Source organism: Elgaria multicarinata, chromosome 4, assembly GCF_023053635.1.
Source record: "Elgaria multicarinata webbii isolate HBS135686 ecotype San Diego chromosome 4, rElgMul1.1.pri, whole genome shotgun sequence".
NCBI lineage: Eukaryota > Metazoa > Chordata > Lepidosauria > Squamata > Anguidae > Elgaria > Elgaria multicarinata.
The window spans coordinates 67,494,616-67,516,122 of NC_086174.1; the positions used below are offsets into that span (position 1 = coordinate 67,494,616).

General features: G+C 42.0%; 1 protein-coding gene across 1 annotated transcript in view; it reads left to right on the forward strand.

Moving 5' to 3' along the window:
* PRKN (parkin RBR E3 ubiquitin protein ligase) overlaps positions 1–21,507 on the forward strand; it is an 887,548-nt gene that overhangs the window by 733,543 nt on the left and 132,498 nt on the right. The window contains exon 8 of the mRNA XM_063124475.1: positions 16,803–16,864. Coding sequence (XP_062980545.1) covers positions 16,803–16,864 — 62 coding nt within the window. The remainder of the gene's footprint in view (positions 1–16,802; positions 16,865–21,507) is intronic.

Sequence of the window (21,507 nt, forward strand, 5' to 3'; positions counted from 1 at the left end):
TTCTGAAAAATGGTGTGGGCAGCGTTTAACTGCGTCTGGTTGGCAAAGAGGCAAGAACAAATAGACACATAGGCAAAGCTGGGATACTAAATTGGCCACAACTTTATTGACTTACTTGAATAGTCTTGGTGGTGGCATAGGGCGTGGATCCTGTCGTCAGCCAGCCTACCTGCTGAATGATTCCCCTTCCTGGTCTACATGCCAGAAGGACTGATTGTGGATGGAAGGGCTGGCTGCTAATGTGAACCCCTTTCCATCCCACGGATGTGACCAGCTCACTGCCCCCATGCTGGTCTGGTCTTGATGCCACGTCCCCAAGATCCCTTATGGGAATCTTCACCATGGGGGAGCAGGGAGCCCAATCCCAATCCCCCTCACCAATGGATCCAGCCCAGTGCCTATCATGCCTACATAGTTGTGACAAATGTTATAAAATGAAGTGTCCACAAGAAATTTACTGATAGTTCAGATCAACTTATTTACAATGGAATTAATCTTGCAGTGGGGAAGGCAAAATCCATGCATAGTCCTTGCCAATTCATATGCAGATAAAATTCTTCCCAGCCTCATTAACTGGCAGATACTTATGCCACTGCAAAACATCTTACTACTGGGAGTGAGTGGGTGGGGAAGTCAGCTACTGCAATCCCAGAGTCTCATAGAAGGTCTGCCTTTGGGAGCCTCAGGTTGAACTGGAGTCAGAACAAAGGAGAAATCTCACTCTTTGGACCCACCCCATCAACACACTGATTGGTTCAGCAATCCCTCCTGGAAAAGAGATGATGTGGCTGAAGTTATGCAGCTGCTCCTCACCAGCCTGCTGGCCGGCGCATTTCCACTATGCACTGCTCCCCATTAAGGAGGAACTTGACTTATCAGCCTTTGTCTTTGTAAGTCTCCAGGGGAGGGAATTCCATAGTCACCAACAATGCCTCTTTAAACATCTTTGTCAGATGGAGTGGTGTGCATATGAAAGATTTAAAAAGGCCTTCAGAGTAGAAGTAGGATCTTTTAACGTTTATTTCATGTTCCTGTTACAGCGACTTAGCCTTGTGGCAGCTTGTGCTATGGAGCTGAAGATAGCACATAGCCATTGCCAGCCAGTGGCAACTGAAGGGAAGAAGAACATAACTGCAATTCTGTGCAACTCTACTGCCACATGACCAGTGGCAGTAGAAGCTTCTGGAGGCTTCTGGAGCAATTCTGTGCAGCTGCAGGTGTGGGCCATTGGTGGAGGTGTTGACTATTCAACACTACTCTATCTGCATAGTGCTGCTACATCTTCTCCAGCCTCTGATGCTGCTAAGCAACACCTAAACAAGGGTGTGGTTGCCCTTTGGCCTTGGTTGCCACCCAGTGCCGGAGTCTCTGTTCTATTTTCAACACCTAAGCTGTCACTGGGGCTAAATGAATATAGAGAAAGGTGCTTGTTAAAAGAAGGTGAGTAGTGAATGGAGAGAGGTTGGCGAAAACAATGTGATTGATTTAAAACATTTCCTTTAGTTTCCTATTCTATTTAAAGAATCGTAAATGTCAGTGAACCCTGGTTAGCTATGAGGGTTGCCTTTTTGTCCTAGTACAGTATTCAACACATTTCCCAAAGAGAGCCAGGTTTTAAAGTGTTTTGTTTATTTCATATGCAAACAGTAAATTTTGTTCTGTAAAACTCCTTTGACGTTCATTGACAGGTCTGAAGCAATACATTCTTTATGAAATACCACTGCATTGCTAATAAAGTGATCCCAGCAGCCAGGTTTTGTGCTGCTTAATTTGTTTCCATGGAGTAATATTGTAATTCTGACACACTGAAAAATTGCCTCACAGAGATGCATAGTGCCTTTGTTTCCCAGGGTATTTGGAAGAATATTTGTTATTCAAGTGCTTTGGGTGTCTTCTAAGGGAATAATATTCCTAAATTAAACTGGATGTGTTTTCTCTATAATGTTGTTGATGCTTACTTCCAATTTCCAGCATATATTACAGCTATTTACCTACTGACTCATTTAGGATGCAGTCTAATCCCCCTTACCTGGGAGTAAGGCCCATGAAGATTTTTTTTTCTTGGTAGTTATGTTTACACTGTTAAAGTGCATGTTCAACAAGGTCTCAACCTATTTGGGCAAATTAGGTTTGCAGTTCAAATTCCTTGTTCCCAGTGTGATTTCTGCTGTTGGTTTCTGCAGGATAGTAAATTACACTCCATGGCTGCCATTCTATAACCACTTAACTGGGAACAGTGGAGGCTGGTGGCTCTGATTTTGGTGGGGCTGCAAAATCCATTCTGAGTTTCAGTCAGAACCAGCCAGAACTCTAAAGGAGCTATCCAAGGTGCTAAACTTATTTTGCGGGATATGGTTCAACACTTTGGATAGCTCCATTAGAGTTCTGGCTGGTTCCGAGAAAAACCCAGAATGGATTTACAGCCCCACCAAAATCGGTGCCACCACCCTCAACTGACTGGGAGTAAGCCCCAGTGAACTCAAAGGGAGTGATTTCTGAGTAGGCATGTATAGGATTACATAGTGAATCAACAACCTGTTTATTCTGAATCAATCTATTGAGGACTGCAGCATAAGTCTCTATCTTGGGAAACACCAACCTTTTCAATTATTTGTCTTCTTTTGACAAGCAAGATATATTCACCATCCTCACTAATTATGCCTACCAGGATTTTCAGTGGCAGAATACTAGTCAGTATTGGTAATGTAAAACAATGGCATGTCAAATACAATGTTATTTCAAGGTGGTTTCCCCCTCCCCCCTAGAACCAGGTTTAATTTATTTTAGCTTCCAACCCCACCCCGTTCTTATATGCACACAAGATCAAGTCTGTAAGAATAAATTCAGTGACATTTTTCAATGTTATATTGGTGTAAATGAGGGCAGAATCTCCTCCTCCAGTGCATTTCAATTTCAAACTGTCAGTAAAAAAATGTCCTATGATGTTCTATTAGATTGGGAGGTTCTGGAAAGACTGTGTGTATTGAATGCTGGCATTTTTCATAATTATGTTGCCTGCAGGGTTACCACCTGTCCTAATTTGATCTGATTAAGGTGAAATGCAAAACTGTCCTCATTTTGCAAGAGGGAAACATTGCCAGGCTCCATCACAGAGCACAGCGAAGGAGAAGATGCGAGCACATATATTGGCAGTGAGGGCGAGAAAGGGAAATGTAACGTGTCACTAGAACAGAAAATCAAATGCCTGGAAATAGTGCTGGTTGTCTATAGGGCGTGAATTTGGTTCTGAAAGGAGCAATCCATTGTCTCCTGCCCAGATATTTAATTACTTTTGTGCCTCATGTCAATTTTCAGTGGCTTTTAAAAGTCTTGGTTCAGTGTGTGTGTGTGTCCATGAGCTTTTAATTATTAGAGTAGAATTGGCTTGCCTCATTTAAAGTCTACGCCATTTATGTTGCAGTCTAAATATTTGTTCAAATTCCCATTGAACGACTTGTGTTGGATTCACAGATGTGGCTCAATCTAAAGACGCTGCACATGATGTGTGGTATCCATTATCTGCTGTTTAAACAGAGACCAGATGACCTAGTTCAGAAAAATGAGTGAAGCCGCTCTAGCAAGCTTTTCTGGTTTTGGATCACTGAAACGGGGCTTTTTCCCGGGGCGTTCCCCGGGATCATCCCTGTGCGTTCACATGACGCACAGAGGATCCCAGGATCAGGGAGGGATGATCCCTCTCTTGCCCCAGGATATGGCCCTACACTTTAGGCCCGCTTTTTCCGTATTCTTGAGATGATCCCAAGATGATCCCAAGTGTGGCCCACCATCATGGTTTTCCCCGGCTCCTCGCAGTTACTCATGAGGAGCTGGGACCCATGCCCATCAGGGCTGGGGCGGGGAGAGTGGGAAAATGTTTAAAAAATAAAAAACAACTTTTGTGCATGAGCGCTTGTGCGCTCCTTCCTCTTTAAAAAACAAAACAAACTGGCGGGTGTGACGTCCTCTCCTGAGGTCACCATGTGTAAACAGAGGGGGAGGTCTCGCGATAAAAATATTGCGAGATCTTCACCCCTCCATCACGCTAGATGGAGGTCTAGCTGAGGCCTTAGTTAACCTTACGTCCTGTGACAGTATTGTGGGACTTACTGTTGTATTTGGGGTTTGGGTTGAGCCCTGACCCTGGTTGATTTGGATCAGGGACCCAAAGCAACCCAACAAGTTAGATGAGCTGCTTCCTGGCATTTGCCACCCATCTCCACCGCCACCTCATTCCTTTTCTTCCTACCCCCATTCTTGTTGGGGTACTAGCCAGTAGAGAGGGCTGAAGAACAAGAAAGGAACAACCCAGGAGGCAGGATCGAGGAGCAAGCCAGAAGTCAAGCCCAAAGAATTACCACAGATACAGTTACACGTCAGAGCTCAGGAAGTCCTTATTGTTCAAGCAAGGCTCACCTGAAACAGGAACCTTTTATACACCTGTCTAGGAAGATCCATTACCAGCTTGAATGGGTGGAGTGAGCACAAGGCCTGAAGGTATTTCACTGAGAAGCTGCCAGCCTGCAATTCAATGATTTAGCAAATGAGGCCGCTGCACGTAGATCCAAACTGCCCCTGATGCTTGCTCCTCTGCTACGGCTCCTCTTTGCAACTGCCACCAGTGTTTCGATTTTTTTTCTTTTATGTCAAAAAAGAATTGACTGAGGTAGGAGGGGCAGTGAAGGTCAGCCGTTGCAGGCAGCGGTGGGAAGATGCAGAAGAGTAGGTACAATACAATGAGCTGTCAGCCGAAAACTCCCAAACCTGAAATCAAATCCTCAATTCCTCAACTGACTTCTCACTGACAATATGATTGACATTGTAATTTACCACCTCCATAAAATAATCATACAAAAGATCAAGTTCTCATTAGCATTAGCTGCTGATCATATGTACAAATCTAATAATATAAACGTGTGAAGAAAATATAAAATAGCAGAATGTCCTAAAAATGAATATCATTAATTATATTTATATGTCATTATTTATATTGTATTTAATTATAATTACCCACTTATTATCACAGACTGGTAGAATGCAGAATACCTGTCATCCAGCTGTCATCTTAAGCTGTACAATAGTGTTGCCTAGTGGCAATGTAATAATATAGCCAAGGCTCACAAACACTTTGATTTTACAGCTAAAAATAGAGTTTGGGGGAAGTTGAACTATTTCCTTAAAGCCTCTTAATGCTCACTTTTCTTTAGCCTCTTTGCTTCTGTTTTGGCGTTATTTTTGTCTTGGTTAGGGATTCGTTCTTCCTTGCTCCTAGCGTGATCCCAGGCAACCAGAGGTCTAGCTAGAGCTACATAGCCACTCAAATTGGGCAAGGATCAACAGTGAGGGGAGTACAATTAAAAGGAAGTATTTCTTCACACAGTGCATAGTTAAATTATGGAACTCACTACCACAAGATGTAGTGATGGCCACTAATTTGGATGGCTTTAAAAGGGGCTTAAAGATAAATTCCTGGAGGCAAAGGCTATCAGTGGCTACTAGCCCTGATGGTTGTGTGCTATCTCCAGTATTCGAGGCAATAAGCCTGTGTGCACCACTTTCTGGGGAACATGGGTGGGACGGTGCTGTTGCACCATGTCCTGCTTGTTCATTCCTGGCCAATGGCTGGTTGGCCACTGTGTGGACAGAGTGCTGGACTAGATAGATCCTTGGTCTGATCCAGCATGGCTCTTCTTATGTTCAATAGAGCTTCGGCTATTGGGCAGTATAAAAATGTAATAAATAAATTGTGTTCTTACTTCTTGTATCAATCACATTGGGTGAGCCCAGCAAACAAGATTGCTCTGCAAGGGAAAACTCCCTTTCTCCACTTTCCTTGTAGTGCCCCCAAATCACTGAAAGAGTTGCGTGCTTTTTGATGTTGCTAAAATTGTCCATGAAAAGTGCCTCTCTTTTGGGACTCTTCCCTAATCCAAGCGTCACTTGGCACAACATAAAAAGGTTTATTGCAATGTGAGCCGTTGAGTTCTTGCTTGCTTGCTTAGAGAGACAGAAGGGCAATTTTGATCCTACATTTAAAGATGTAACAAAAGACATATTTGCTCCATCTTTAAATCACTTTACCCTAAGGCTTTGCAATATACTTCTATTATCAGCCTATTGGTTTTTGAAAAGTTTTTCCAGTTTAATTTCTCTTTCAAAAATGACTGCTTTCTATGTTCTACCACTTCCATCCTCCTAGCATGCCTTCCAACCTCCGGTAACCTGGAAATGAAATTCTTAGGCAGTTGATCTTCCTTCATGATGACTTTTATTCAGCTATAGATGGTCTTTCTCTGAGAAGACAATCTCCCTGTCTTAGAATCATTCTCACCACATGCTGAAAACTCCTGACCTCTCGCTAGCTTTCTCAAAAAGGCTGATAATCATCAAAGGCCAATGGCACCGTAAAGGTAGAAATCCAAAAGCAGAGTTTGCTTTGGAGATTTCAACTACTTTTTGAATAAAAGATGAAGAAGAAAAATCTTTTCATGAACTGGGTTGATTGTGCTAAATACCTAGTATGCCAACAGGGCAAATCGCCTTTCACCTCATATTCATGCCATCAGCTTCCTACTGTAATATTTATGGCTACAATGCCAGCAAAGGTGGGGATGTGTTCCAGTGGAAGAAGGTTACAGATACTCCTCTGTACCTCATTAAAAAAACACCTCTTTGATATTACTTTGTTCTTTGGGTCTGCTGTGCTTGCAACCTCAAGATGTGAACAGTAATGCCCAACCAGACTGAATACATGTACATTACATGGCTTGCAGCACCTAGGATTGCCATTTGTGTAGTGAAGAGGGAACGTCTCTTCTTAAGCAAGGCAGGGAGCTGTCCAGCAGTATCAGCAGGCAAAGGCCTATTACTGAGCAGAAGAGGAGCTGTTCAGAAGGCAATTACACTAGGAGGTCTATGGGGGCTGTGTCATCAACAGGTGTAAGGTATAAGTACTCCATATGGCTTCCCAACCTTTCCTGCTGTCCTAATGGGGGTCTGATCCTCACTATATTCATGATTTCTCCTCCTAAGTAAGATGCCTTGTGCTGCCAAGTGAGTGCTGTAGCATCGGGGCCAAGCTTTGGTTTGGACTGGATGTCATCTCTTTTCTTGGAGCTGTTTTGTGGGCTCTAGAGTTGGGGGTATGTCTAGGTGGGGTATATTTGGTCACCCTATTCTGCTGCTTCCCTGGGTAAGGTGTTACTCAGGTGTTCCCTCCAGGTGCTCTGTCTTCCCCTCATACTGGTTCGTGATGGGGCCCTTGGTGGGGTCCCTGTCCAGTGAAGAGGTCTCATTTGATTCCAGATCTAGGAGTTGGCATGTCCTGACAGGAAGGCAGCCATTCCTCATTCAACAATGTTAATTCATTTAGAGCTGGTCTATTCCCACTTAAGCTGAGGCCTTAGCTAGACTTACCGTAAAGTCTGGGGGAGAGGAGGGGAGACCTCACGTTGTGAATAATGTGAGATCTCACCCCCATTTACACGTAAGGCACAACAACCTCAGGAAGAGAGGCGTCGAGCCCACCATTTTTTATTTTTAAAGGGGAAGCAGCTCAGGAGTGCTTCAGCGATGAACAGTGAGTGGTGTTGTTTTTTTAAAAAAACTTACTTTCCCCACTCCCCCCACCCTAACCCTGATGGGCACAGCGCTCCTGAGGGGCACTGTGCCCCACGCACAGAGCTGGGTAAACTCACAGAAATGGGCCACATGCTCCACGGTCTCAGGCTCAGCCCAGGACCGCGGAAAAAGTGGGGCCAAAGGGTAGGCCTCCCTGATCCCAGGATCCCCTGTGCATCATCTGGATGCACAGGGGTGATCCTGGGGTTCACCCCGGGATAAAGGCTGGTCTAGCTAAGGCCTGAGATAGTTAAAGCATCCAAGTAACCAAAAACAACCCAGCCAATATGGTTTAAACCTGGCTATGTAAGAATAATTATGATAGCACATTTCTAATACTTACATCAGTTCTATTCATTATCAACTAATTATAAAATTATATGGTTGAAGGAAGCAACAGGTCACATGTAACTTTGGGAGAATTTCTTTCCTTTAGTTTCAGGTTGTGTTCCTATTTGCTTGAATGCTAGTTGCTTCCACTATCCTCAGAGTCATAAATCAAAATTTCCAACAGTTTACTGTTTCTAAATGAGCATATTAATGTAACTTAAGGCATGACATGATTGTTTGCAAATAAAATGTGCAAGTACAGAATGATGTCAATAAAAATCCAGATGACCTGAGCAAGTGAGCCAGTGACATACTATCAAGGAAGGCATAAAAGCTGCCTGTAGTTCCTAGCTAATATAACATGCGGAGGAATTCTTTATCCTTATTCAAAGAAGTCACAAATGTTTACTCTGTGTGTGTGTGTGTGTGTGTGTGTGTGTGTGTGTGTGTGATAAGTTAGCATTTGTTTGTTGACTCTAGGCACAAAAGGTGGCACTTGCGGAAACATTGAATCACAAATTGCCAGGATTTTCAAAACTGAGAGTTGTGGTGTTCTTCATCTCCTTCCTTTTTAAAACTTCTCAGTGTGATACATCCACAAATAATTCATTATCTTTTACCTCAAAATCAGGCATTAATACCCTAAACCTGAGAAATGCAAAACTGGGGAAACTCTAAATTTCATTCCTTGAGGCATGTATATGGGCGTTTTAATGTATGTATGCCATCTACATTTTTTCTACTTTGTTATGGGAAGCACTGGTATAACATTGGTGTACATGCGCTAAACAGGTTTACCATGTGAAGTGTTGAGCTGCCCTCAATAGGCACTCTAAAAATCCTGGACTATCAATATAGGTAGGAATGAAATTGGTGTTGAAACATCTCCACCCTTAGCTGATTTGCATAGTCCATCGTACAGCAGATTACTTCTGGCAATATAAAATTCCTGTCATTTGGCCCAAACGGAGATTAGAATGGGGAGGAAAGAAAAATATAGCCCTGTGTTTTGAGTACTTCTGTATTAAAACCAAAAAAGAAAGCCCTCCCTAAAATGCAAACACTTCTTCCTGTTGCTATTTTCTGTCATAAAGATTAGCAAGGAAGTATCTTTGAAGCAAATAGCTACAGCAGATCATTTACTTTGAGTAATTTAGCTTTAAAGCATCCATTAAAATGGAAAGAGATTTTCCTAGCAGAGGCCAGAGCTGCACACAATAGTCCAGCAGAATTTCCCCATTGCAGCTGATACACTCTGTACATTGCCAGTAATGCATTTCATGCCATTTGTTTTATCTGCTCCAGTCTCCGGCGAGGCTCTCTTGGCAGTTACTGTGCAAGCACATTAGATATTTGGCACAAATTGCACTCTTTTTGCTTCTGATATGTAATGAGTGAAGAGACAGGAGGACAGCTAAAACAAGTTGCCACACACCTTTCCTGAGGCACTTTTAGTTTAGTCTCTTAGCAAGCTGTACGCCAGCACAAACCTGTAGCTTTGTGGGTAGTGGGCGTGAACCTGAGAGAATGGGTTAAAAATACCTCATCATGGGCATACCAAGTGGTTTTGGCAAGTCCCCCTCTCGTAACCTCAGAATGCCTATCAATAAAATGTAGGGTGACCATATGAAAAGGAGGACAGAGCTCCTGTATATTTAACAGTTGCATAGAAAAGGGAATTTCAGCAGGTGTCATTCGTATGTTTACTTCAAAGTAAATTACATTGTGTTCAATGGAGCTTACTCCCTGGTGAGTTTCTTTAGGATTGCAGTCTAAGTGGAATTTTATCTAGTGAGAATCAATCAAAGAAAATGAAAATGAAAATATCTCCCAGGTTCGGATAGTACCTGATTTTATCCTATTTTGCAATATATACATTTTTGTTTTTAAAATGTTGTTTAAGGAGACAGTTACCAAAATTTTGATCACTTACCAAATTTGAAATTTCGCGAATGGAATCCCAATCTCAAAGAAGTTTATTGTCATCTACATATCAAATCTTATCTGACTTATAAAGACGTTGAACATGGAACTGAGTTTCGGTTTGGGCAGCATAAAAATGAAATTAATTCATTAAAGGTAGAAGGGGAGCAGTGCTTAGATGGTCCCAGTTAGTTGGGGCATCTGCTATGCATGCAAAATGTGGAGAGCAATTTCCACTCAATGTTGACATTGATGCGCTCGATGGACCAATGGTTAGACTTGGTGGGTGGCAGTTTTCTGTGTTCATAATTAAAAGATGTAGCAGCTAAGGGAAGTTCTACAAAATGTTATATCTATGATACTACACTCCCTGGAGGTTTTTAAAAAAGTAAAAAGGAAGGTGATAGGTAGCATCCTAGAGAGCTGGAGGGGGAGCATATTGGGGGCTAGAGGGAATGGCAAGGAATGGGGTGGATGTTTTGCTGCGCTGTGCCTTTGTGTGTGTGTTGTCTGGTTGTTGTTTTGCTGTGGTGCGTGTTAGCTGGCTTTGCTTGCTTGCTTTGGTGTGGTGTGTGTGTTTTTTAAAGTGCTCACCGAAGAGCATACTTTCCTCCCATTGACTAAAGCATGAAAAGGCCCAGCCACGCCTGGCTTCCCAGAAGGCTCTTTAACTGCCTCTCCTTCCATGTAAACAGCAACAACAAACAGCTTACCTTTATCATATACCTCAGTTACACTTCCTGTCATCTTGCCCAAGCAGATGATGCATTACATATGTAATGTCATTTCTGTACCTTTTTTAAAGCTTCCCCCACCCCCCCAGTGAAGGACAGGACAGTGGTTCAGGGGGAGGAGACCAAACCCTTCCCCCCCCCATGCCATTTTCCCAACCAAAAATCTTCCCCAGCTTTTCTTTGCCCTGGAAGGGGAGCTGCTATTTATACTCATGGGAGTGGAGGGAAGATTAAAATCTCTTTCTCCCCCTCCCTCTAAGCCACAGGCCTGATCCTGATTGGGGCATTCACAGCTGCTATTTTTAAAAGAAGTTAATGATACAGAAATGTGATCATGCATAAGACATCACCTAGTTTGACCTTAAAAGCTTGATAAGAGGTCTGAGTAGGCTAGGACTCTGCCAAAGCTTATGTTAATATTCACTGGAGGAGAAGGATTTGAAGATCTTGTTTCTTGGTGCTCCCACGATTGGGTCAGTGGGGAGAGCCAGGCCTAATCTATACCTGCCATTTATCCCGGGGTGGACTCGAGGTTGTCTCTGTGGGTCCAAATGACACACAGCTGATCCCAGGGTGAACTGGGGATGACCACTCAGTTCTCCCGGGATATCTGGGACTGCTTTTGTCCTGTTTTTTCTCCGTTCTTGGGACAATCCCAAGGTCCACATGCGGTATGGCTCTCCCTCCCAGGATCCTCCCTCTTCCCCGCAAGTAGCAGGGCTCAGGAAATGGACAAGGAGCTGTGTGGGGGAGAGCATTTTCTCCATATTTGTGATGGCTCTCGGCATTTTCCAGCACCGAGGTTGTTGTGTGTGTGTGTGTGTGTGTGTGTGTGTTTTAAAAATCATACCTTCACACAGTATTGCACCCGTGCTCTTGCACAAATGTCTCTGCTTGTAAAATAAAAATAAAAATTGGTGTCCCAGAACGGCCCTCCTTTACTTCCGGGAAAACTCACTGGTGTGTGGCCCCTGAGAGATGATCCCAGAAGTGCAAATCCCTGGGATCATCCCTCCCCACTCCTGGAAGGTCTCCAGGTGTAGATTAGGCCTACGTCTCATTGGGCCTTCAGCCCTTTCTCACTTTATCAAAATATGGTTCCTGTTTTTTAAAAAAACCACTTACCTTCAGCACACACAACCTCCCTGTCCCTCTTAATCTCTCATTGTTCCTTTACCTGATACATTTCCATCTTTTGGCTTTCTGTTGTCCATTAACACCATCATTCCCAGTATCTGTGGATGAGCTGATCTTAATGCTTCATCCCAATATCTTGTCTTTCAAAAGAGGACAAACAGTACGAAATAGAAAAGGTTGTTGCAAACCTCAAAACATTTAATTAACTCTAGTACAATGAAGTCACTAAATCCTTTGGCATCAGCTTTTCTGACACCTCAGGAATGATTATAGTGTCATGGAGGTACAATTCTTCAGCACCGGATTGGACACAGGAAGGATAAAGGTCTTACATTCACATCAGTATTCTAATTAGTTTCAACCGTTTAGAGTACTGAAAGAGGCGGGAGGAATTAATAAGAATGCATTAGTGCCTTGTGAGGTCAGTGCAATATTTTGAGGGTTGTTTCCTTTGCAAACCATTATTTCTAAATGTTTATATAACTCAGAGTGTCATCAGACAAGCATTTTATGACACGCTCGCTACTACCCACTTACATATGTTTACGCATCCTTTAGATGATGTCATGCGACTCCCACTTGCCTCCTGCTCCTTCTAGCCTGTTTTCTGTCACAAAAAGGACCCCTTTTAATCTGACTTTTTTTTAAAAAAAATGAAATGTGCCACCATTTCCTGCTGTATGCAGGAAAAGCAGCATGATAAAAAATGGCCCCTGAATGGGCCACATGGTCTTTGTTTACTTCCTCTTTCTTCTCCCAGTAGAAAGAGGAAGTATCAAGGGACAAGTGTGGGGGCAGAGAAGTGACGGTAGGGAACCATGATTTCCCCATCACCCCGTCTGATGACACTCTCAGCCTACCTCAGCCAGGTGTCCTACAGTACTGCTGTGTCGGATTACAGCTCCTATCAATCCCAGCCAACACATCTAGAGGGCATCAGATTGAGAAAGGTGGCTAGAACTCATCTGAACACTCAAAAATTGCCCCATAAATCCCAAAACAAATCTTTTAAAATTAGAAAGACAACCAGTCTATGATTTTTAGGTTGTTAGTTTTAGAATCTTGAATTTCTATGCTCAGAATTTAATTAATTCTCCATGGATTCACTACTAGTCAGGAAAAATCCCTTATTAAACAACCATGGTTTTAATTTTTATCTTCATCTGTGTCAAAGAATTTATATCTAAATGCATTTATTTATTTATTTATTTGCATACAGTTAGAGGCTAATGCACACAAAAGTATAGAACTGCATCCTAAAACATTTTAATTTGTATAATCCTTCAGTCTGCCCGATAATTTTGATTTGCTCTCTTTGATTATGGTTGCCTGATGCTAGCATTTTATTGTACTGTATTACATTTAAAATATTTTGTTTATCTACGTTGGTACACACCACCCTGGAATCTGATTTATTGAAGGCATAGAAGGAAAATATTCTTTGGATGGAATAAATGATCCAGAACACAAAATATAGATGGGTCCATTTGTTTTCACCACATGGAATTTTAATAATCTGTTTTACCTGATTCCAGGACCTATTATTCTCATTCAGAACCTGTGCATTAAGCATCTGCACAACAGAGATCAGATGTTCACTACCCATGGGTGCGGAATGTTTGAAGGGACAAGTGGAAAAATGCCAACCTAGCCCCACCCTCTTGACAATATTACACACACCAGCCATGAATGGTCAGCTGAGTCTGAAGGAGGCCACTTTCTACATGCATATGGATTGGATCCATCCAGCTGTCCACCAGCAGAATGAAAGCCATTGGTGGAATGGATTTTTTCTGCTGCCGTTTCCCGCCCCTGCAAGCCCTCAAATCTCCTACAGAAAGTTAGTGACCCTCTGAAATAGATTGGGGGACACAGGCTGCTGCAGGTGGGAGGAGAGCAAGGTGAAGTTTCATTAGGCAAGTAGAAGTCCACTTGTGAAACATTGAATTTAACCCACAGCTTCCTTCACAGGGAAGGGAACTTTGATTGACTAGGGTTCCCACCCCCCATGTTGGAAACTCTTAAGAGCTGATCATGTATTGGCTGGGGAGCTGGGCTAGCACATGTGTCATTGAAGGCTAGCCTTTGAGCATTTAAACTGTTTAACATGAACCTACCCATACTCCTCTCAGCATCCAAGGTCCTCCTCTGGATGACTCCTCAAAGGCAGGCTCCGAAAGCAGAAACAAGAGAGAGAGAGCCTTCTCGGTGGTGGCCCCCCAACTTTGGAATCATCTCCCTGATGAGGCCCACTTGGTGCCAACATTGTTATCTTTTCAGCGCTAGGTTAAGCCCTATCTCTTTTCTCAGGCATTTGGCAGTTTTTAATCAGTCCTGGATTTGTCTTATCGTTATGGTTGATTGCTCAGTATCGTTTTTAGGTATATATTGTCTTTGTATATACTGTTTATGTGTGTGTTTTATGTAAATGGTTTTTAAACTTCTATACTGTATTTTAATGTTTTTTTACTGTAATTTAATGTTTAATGCTTTTAATCATTGTAATCCGCCCAGCCTCAGTTATGGGGCAATAATAATAATAATAATAATAATAATAATAATAATAATAATAATAATAATAATAATAATATACCCTTAGTTGTTACAGTATGCAAATGTTTGCATGGTCATTGCACTAAATGAAATTCTAGGTAGAATCCACGTTATTGGACCCTGGTATACCACTCTGGCATTTTGGCTACTGTTTAAAGAAATGCATTCACTCCTTTTTTGTCTCACTTCCTCTTGCGCTGGTGTGTGTGTGTGTGTGTGTGTGTGTGCGTGCTATTTCCCACATATTGTTTTCAGGGGAAATATAAAAGAGAGGATGTGTGAGAGATATGATAAATTATGGGAGAACTTCAGAAAACTAACCATGAAGGCATTTCACACATAAAAACAGTCAAAGGCCAGATCTACACCAAGCAGGATATAACACTGAAAGTGGTACCGTATATAGAATGTGTCGTGGGCCCCAGCAATTGTCAGTGCACTTCATTATAAAGCAGTAGTGTAGATCCTGCCACAGTCTGCAGAATGGAAATGATAAGCGCCAGAAGTCCACATTTCCCCAGTTAAAGCTTTGGTGATCATGGGTTGCCTGTGAGCCCAAGTGATTTTATTTAACCTTTTGAGTTACAAAAGCTTGGTTCATTTTAAAAGTATTTCAGTAAAATGCATCCTTCTATTCTTTTCCTTTTAACTTTTCACTAAGGTTACTTGCATAGCACTTCCTTCAAAATATATATGTGAGCATTAACTATTCCTCAAATTCCAGGGGAGCTATTATGTTGTAGAAATGGGCCACGCTGATTACAAAATGGGGGAGGAAACAATTGGTAGATAAAATAATGTGGGCTGTCCAAAGACACTTTTCTGCCTGAGACAGAACAGGGAAAGAGAACTCCATTTCCCCAAGTCAAGGTGCTTAGTAACCAAAGCTGGCTGCATTATTTTGACACTGGAGACAACCCACCCCACTACACACACACACACACACACACACACAGAAGTATCTTTCTCTGGGAGTAAATATACGATGATGATGATGATGATGATGATGATGATGAAGAAGAAGGAGGAGGAGGAGGAGGAGGAGGAGGAGGAGGAGGAGGAGGAGGATTCCTAATAGCTATACAGGATCAAGTTATAGCAACCAAGAACTACCAAAAATACATCATAAAAGATAACAATGTAACAACCGATCTAGGCAGGAAATGCCATCAATTCCAAGAAACAAGAAACCTTGTAACAGGAAGATGTAAAATTCTGGCAGGAATGGACTATACGGACAGACACAGCTGCAAAAATAATTCACCAACTGGCCATCAAATTCTTCCTTATCAAACAACCTACACCATACTATACATACTCACCCGAAACAATCTTGGAAAACGCAGATCATAAAATATACTGGGACAGAACAATTCATACTGACAAAAGAATACCTTGCAACTGACAAGACATAATGCTTATAGACAAAAAAGCAAAACACACATACCTCATCAACATAGCAATACTGAATGATGAAAATGTTGTTGAAAAGAGAGGAAAATATACACCACTGGCCATGGAAGTCTAAGAACTATGCCAACAGGAAAAGGTCACAATTATTCTGTTAGTCTCGTCAGTCACCGGCATCACATCAAAAAACTATACAGAAAATCTTCAGAAACTGGGCCTATCAAAATACATCCACACCAACATCCAGAAAGCAATCATACTTAAAACATGCTCAATTGTGAGGAAATTCCTGAATCTGGAAAAGACAGCATGACTTGGCAAAGCTCGTCATGTCCGTCTAGAAAAACTGCCACGAGCGAGGAGAAATAATAATAATAATAATAGCAATTTGTTGCCTTTTCAGGACACCCAAGATAAGCTGCCTGAGACAGTCACCTCACACTGCCCAATGATAGGGCCAGCCCTGCATTCATGTGTTTGTGTGAGTACTAAGCATTAAACAAGGCTAGAGCATTCACATCTGATGTCTGTGACCAATACCCACCAAAGCTCCAATGGATAAAACGTACCCAAAGTCATCCCCATACACCCATGACTCAGAGAGCATTGGCACCTGTCAAATAGGATGCTTGCTCGTAGCACACATGGATTTTTTTTAAAAAAAAAATCCAAATATATTTATATAAAACGTAAGCCTCTTACTAGTAATAATGGACTCCACCCCCTCAAAGAACCCATAATGCTTATACCCAGGCCCCTCTCATCAATAAGCCTTGATTTTAGGGAAAGGTAACATCCTACAGAAAGTCCGCTCCTGCTAATGTCCCTCTTTCTCACCATCTCATGAAGGAAAGGGCAGGACATAAAGACGAAGAGTGCCATCTTTCAAAGCATTCCTAGTAGGTTCTAAAATATGGTATGGCAGGGCTGTGGGCTAATACAGTCCATCTACCGGAGTTTCAATAACATTTTATGATGCTACTTAACTGGGCATCCATCTTTGATGCTACATCCCTGTGTCTGCTTGCAATATATCACACTCCCATAGCCAATGAAAATAAGTTCTAAGCTGTATTTCTGTGTGTTTCTTTACTGCAGCTGGCTGTCCAGATTCCTTGATTAAAGAGCTGCATCACTTCAGAATTCTGGGCGAGGAGCAGGTGAGTTAACATCTGAAAGGCGGCATCATGGTGTCATGAAAGATAGACGCTAATGAGACAGCTTCCTCTCTCTCCAGGGAGGCACTGTGTGTCTCATGACCCTCCCAGTGCCCTGAAATTGAGGAGGGGGGGGGAGACACAGGCACTATATATGTGTGTATATAAGATACTTTTTTTTAATTCTATCCATCAGTCTTGACAGATTATTAATTGGTACATCTGCTATCTGCCATAGCTTTTCAACTCAGGACGCCTGCAGTAAACAGGCAGTGTAAAATGGCAGACAGACAAATAGGAGGATGAAGATACTTAAACTGAAGATAGATATTTAATGCTTGGTATGATGTACTTGGTATGATGCTGAGTTTTTTAACTGACCCCAAACAATAGTTGTTTTTAAAAGGATATTGTCTGTTTTTGTTTGTATTTTATGCTTTTAAATTTTGTATATTTCTTTTTAATGTTCACTGTTTTTAACTTTTGTAAACCGCCCAGAGAGCTTTGGCTATGGGGCAGTATATAAATGTAATAAATAATAATAATCATAATAATCATAATAATCATAATAGTAATAATGTACTTTTTTTTTTTTTTTTGGATTCAAGACTTTTCCAGTCAAGTCACAGTAAAGTCTGATTTATTGATATGTGCCTTCTTTTACACACACACACACACACACACACACACACCCCTTTCCCTTCTTTAAAGGGAGAAACTAGTGTGGATTATTCTGTGCCCATTGAATGCACTGGAATGGCTCTATAGAATCAATCCACATTTGGAAGGACTGTATTTATTTATGTCAATTTATTAAATGCTTCATAGAGTACATTTTTGTAGGTGTTGTACCATATAATTTTAAGCATAGTAATGACATAATAAAATACCATAACAACACAGTAAAAACAATAATGTGATATAAAACCCTTAGACATATTAAAACAACATAAAATAAGTGCAGATGCAAAACCTTAAAACTACTATCAGGTATAGGAGTTCAAACCACATTGCAGGAACAAAATGGCGGATTTTAAACACTAAAAGTACAAAAAATACTTCAAAAGCCTAAGAGAACAGAAATGTGTGGATGGGTGTCGCAGTTTGTTAAAAATTAACACGTTTTCTTACTGGAAGCTGGGATTTCTGTGGAATAGGTTTCAGTTGTTGGTGGTGTTTAGCGTGTTGGGGCCCAGCCCTCAACGTGCCTTGTGAGAAGTGTTTTGGCAAGGTAGGTGTCCTTTTCCACACCTCCTATGGTAGCCACTTTGTGCAGTTTTCTCTTCTATTTTCACTGCAACATTGTGACCTGGGAACTCTAAGGGGAGCAATAAGGGTCAAAAAGTCAAATAGGAGGTGGGGGTTGAATTTCACTTATTGTTTTGAAGTAACAAGTCAATACAACTCCACGCCTTTGTCTTGGGCCTCTAGAATATGTATTGATAAGTAAAAACAAATGAGATTTTAGACTGAAGATTGAGAGTATATTAAAACTTCTAGTAGCGTACCCATGCCCTATATCCTGTTTAATGATTAACTCCAGGGTTAACTGTCTTGTTTCGCCCCACCTTGCATTTAAATATAGCAAACATTACCTTGTATGCCATTACCTTGTATAAAGGAGTGTTTTTTGCCCTACTGTTTCCAATAATGGGATCTCATTCTTTATCTCACATGAATGCTTGGTCATGTGCAACATAGGGGACAACTATAGCTCAGTGGTGCAACACATGTTTTGCATGCAGCAAGTCCCAAGTTCAGTTCAGAGAGTTCGAACACCCCCGTCTGAAACCCTGGAGAACCTTTGCCAATCAGTGTAGACAGTGCTAAGCTAGGTAGACCCATGCTCTGACTTGGGGCATGTCTAGACCTCCTGGCTTTCCGGGAGGGAGGAGGACCTCGCGGTATTATGCTCACAAGATCCACCCCCTCAGTCTGCACATGACAGGGAAGAAGAGGACATTGCGCCCGTCATTTTTTTGGAAAATGAGCGCAGGCACGCTTGTGCGAAAAGGGTAAGGTGCTTTTTAAAAAACAACAGCATACACCTCCCGCTCCTCCCACCCCACCCCTGATGGGCACGGAGCTCCTGAGGAGCTCTGTGGCCCATGCCCGGTTCCAGCTCCTCGTGGTTACTCATGAGGAGCCGGGACAAAACTGGGACAGCCAGCCACATGTCCCACAGTCTCGGGATCAGCCCGAGACTGCGGGAAAAGTCGGGATAGAAGGGTAGGACGATATCCTGGGGAAATGGAAGGATCTTTCCTCCCTGCCTTGGGGATCCCCTGTGCATCATGTGGACACACAGGGATGATCCCAGGGTGATCCCTGGGATATTGCCCCATCTAGCCATGGCCTTGATATCAGGCAGTTTCCTATGACTTGTGTAGACACACCCTGATGACTGCAATTTCTACAAGGATCTGATATGCATGTGGGACTTCAAGCAGATAGGGGCTCCCTTATGACATTGTTAAGGAAAAGTTGCACAGGAAGAAACTTCTCCAGACGAATTCCGACTCAGAGGCTTTATTCCAGGTACTACACGTGTAGGAGGGAGGCAGCCCCCAGTTGCCTGGAGACTGAGCTCTCTGACCTACTGTGATGCTAGGCAAACCTTTATACAGTTTCAAACACCAATTATGACCCTTCCTCCCTTCTTTGCTCTCCCTTTGTTAGATTTCATTCCACAACAGCTGCTAGCTGAACTAGATAACATAAACTTTCCATTTCCTAAGGTCACAGAAATAACTCGATGCCAGTATCTTTTTGTCCTGCGATAACATCAATCTAGGGCAGGATCTACACTACTGCTTTAAAGCACTTTAAAGTGCTTTATAACAGTTTTGACAACTGTTGGGTCCCAGGACATACTGCAGGTACAGTTGTCAAAACTGTTATAAAGCACTTTAAAGCAGTAGTGTAGATCCGGACTGTTGTAAATACCAAACAGTAATCAGAAAGCTGTAAATTGCCCCTTGAACAGTGTGCAGGGATGGGTAAGGGAGGGGGCAGTTCCTTCCTGCCTCCGTGATATGTGGCATGGGTCACCATGTTGAACCCCCCAATGCTTATGTGATCAATTGTATTGGACCGGGGGGGGGCTTTTGGAGACATCCTGGCTCTAACTACTGATAACTAGGTAAGGGTTGTATACAGTATGGCCGGCTTTATTCTAATGTTTAATGTAGGTGTTGCTTCTTTGTGCTTGTCTGTTAAGGACACTGCCTTGATTATTTTCTCTATCAACATCATTTGGGGGTGGGGAAACACAGGTCAGAGATGCTGGATCAGGATGGTGTGTCTACATATCATTATGTGTTATCTGGAACCACATTTCTCAGAGCAGTATGAGGGACACTGAGGAGTTGAGCCCTTTGAGGAGCATAGACTCATTATGTCGAATCACTTTTTAAAATCACTTCTTTAACGTCCCTTTAAGCCAAGGAAGTATGATTGAAACCATGAATCCTGTAACCCATGAAAATAACATAGTTCCCAACAAAACAGTTTTTTATTGCAATGATACAGACTAGACAACATGATTTTCAGCCTAAAAAAGAGAGAGAGAGACGGGAAAAAAGATTAAATGAGAAAATGTCCTTCGATGCCAAAGCTAGGTGACAGCTTAGTGACTGGATAGTGAAATGTGTGAATGCATATAGAAGGATCCTCTCTTTTTAGATTCATCTCTTTCTTTGGCTTTTGTAGTGCAAAAAAAATATGTGATGGTGCTATAATAGTGTAATGATCTGGCATGATTTCTGTACCAGGCCAGTAGAAAATGTCAAATTCTCTGACAAAATATTACTTTTTCTCCAAATTGAATCCAGTAAATCAATTTTCTTGCTTATAACTTACAAAGACAGAATTGATTTTTTAAAGCATTATTTGTACATGAAATTAAAGAACAGGAGAAAACATCAGAGCCGCTTATAGCACATTGGAGGCTGAGACACATTTTCTTCTATCAACTAAGGATTGATAATGGAAATTCTGGCAGGCCCTCAACTGTAGTGGGGCTGGAATGTGCCTCTTCAAGAGTTCTCTCAGAAGTTTTTAAGATGATGTAAGAGAGTCTACTCTCCACCCCCACCACACCCACCCACTGCTCTGACAAAGCATAAGAGTCAATACAGCCATTCTGTTCAAGGCCAATAGAATGACTGCATTTTGACATAGCACTAAACCATGGTTTATTATTATGAGAATGAGTCTTTCCAAGCCTCGGGCTTGCATGCTGTCTCCTCCTTTTTCCTCCACTGGTGTAGTCATGAGAAGATTGGAAGCTTCTTCCATTTTAAATTAACCACAGTGTTTTCTGAACCCTAAACTGTAGTTTTATATTTTGAATGGTTTTAATTTGTGTGAACCGCCCAGAGAGCTTTGGCTATTGGGTGGTATAAAAATGCAATAAATAAATAAGTCTTAACTAATCAAGCCAACTTTGTAAACTATGGTGTAAATTTGGCTTGTTTCAGCTAACCATGGTTAAAATCAACCAAAGTTGATTTGGATGACATGGCAAGCTGTGATCAATCTAAAATGAAACTCAATATTCTGAACTCCTCTTGGAAGGGAAAGTGGGATGTGTGAGCCTGTGACTCTCTAAGGCTTGTTCTCCAAACAAGGCCTGTAACTCAGAA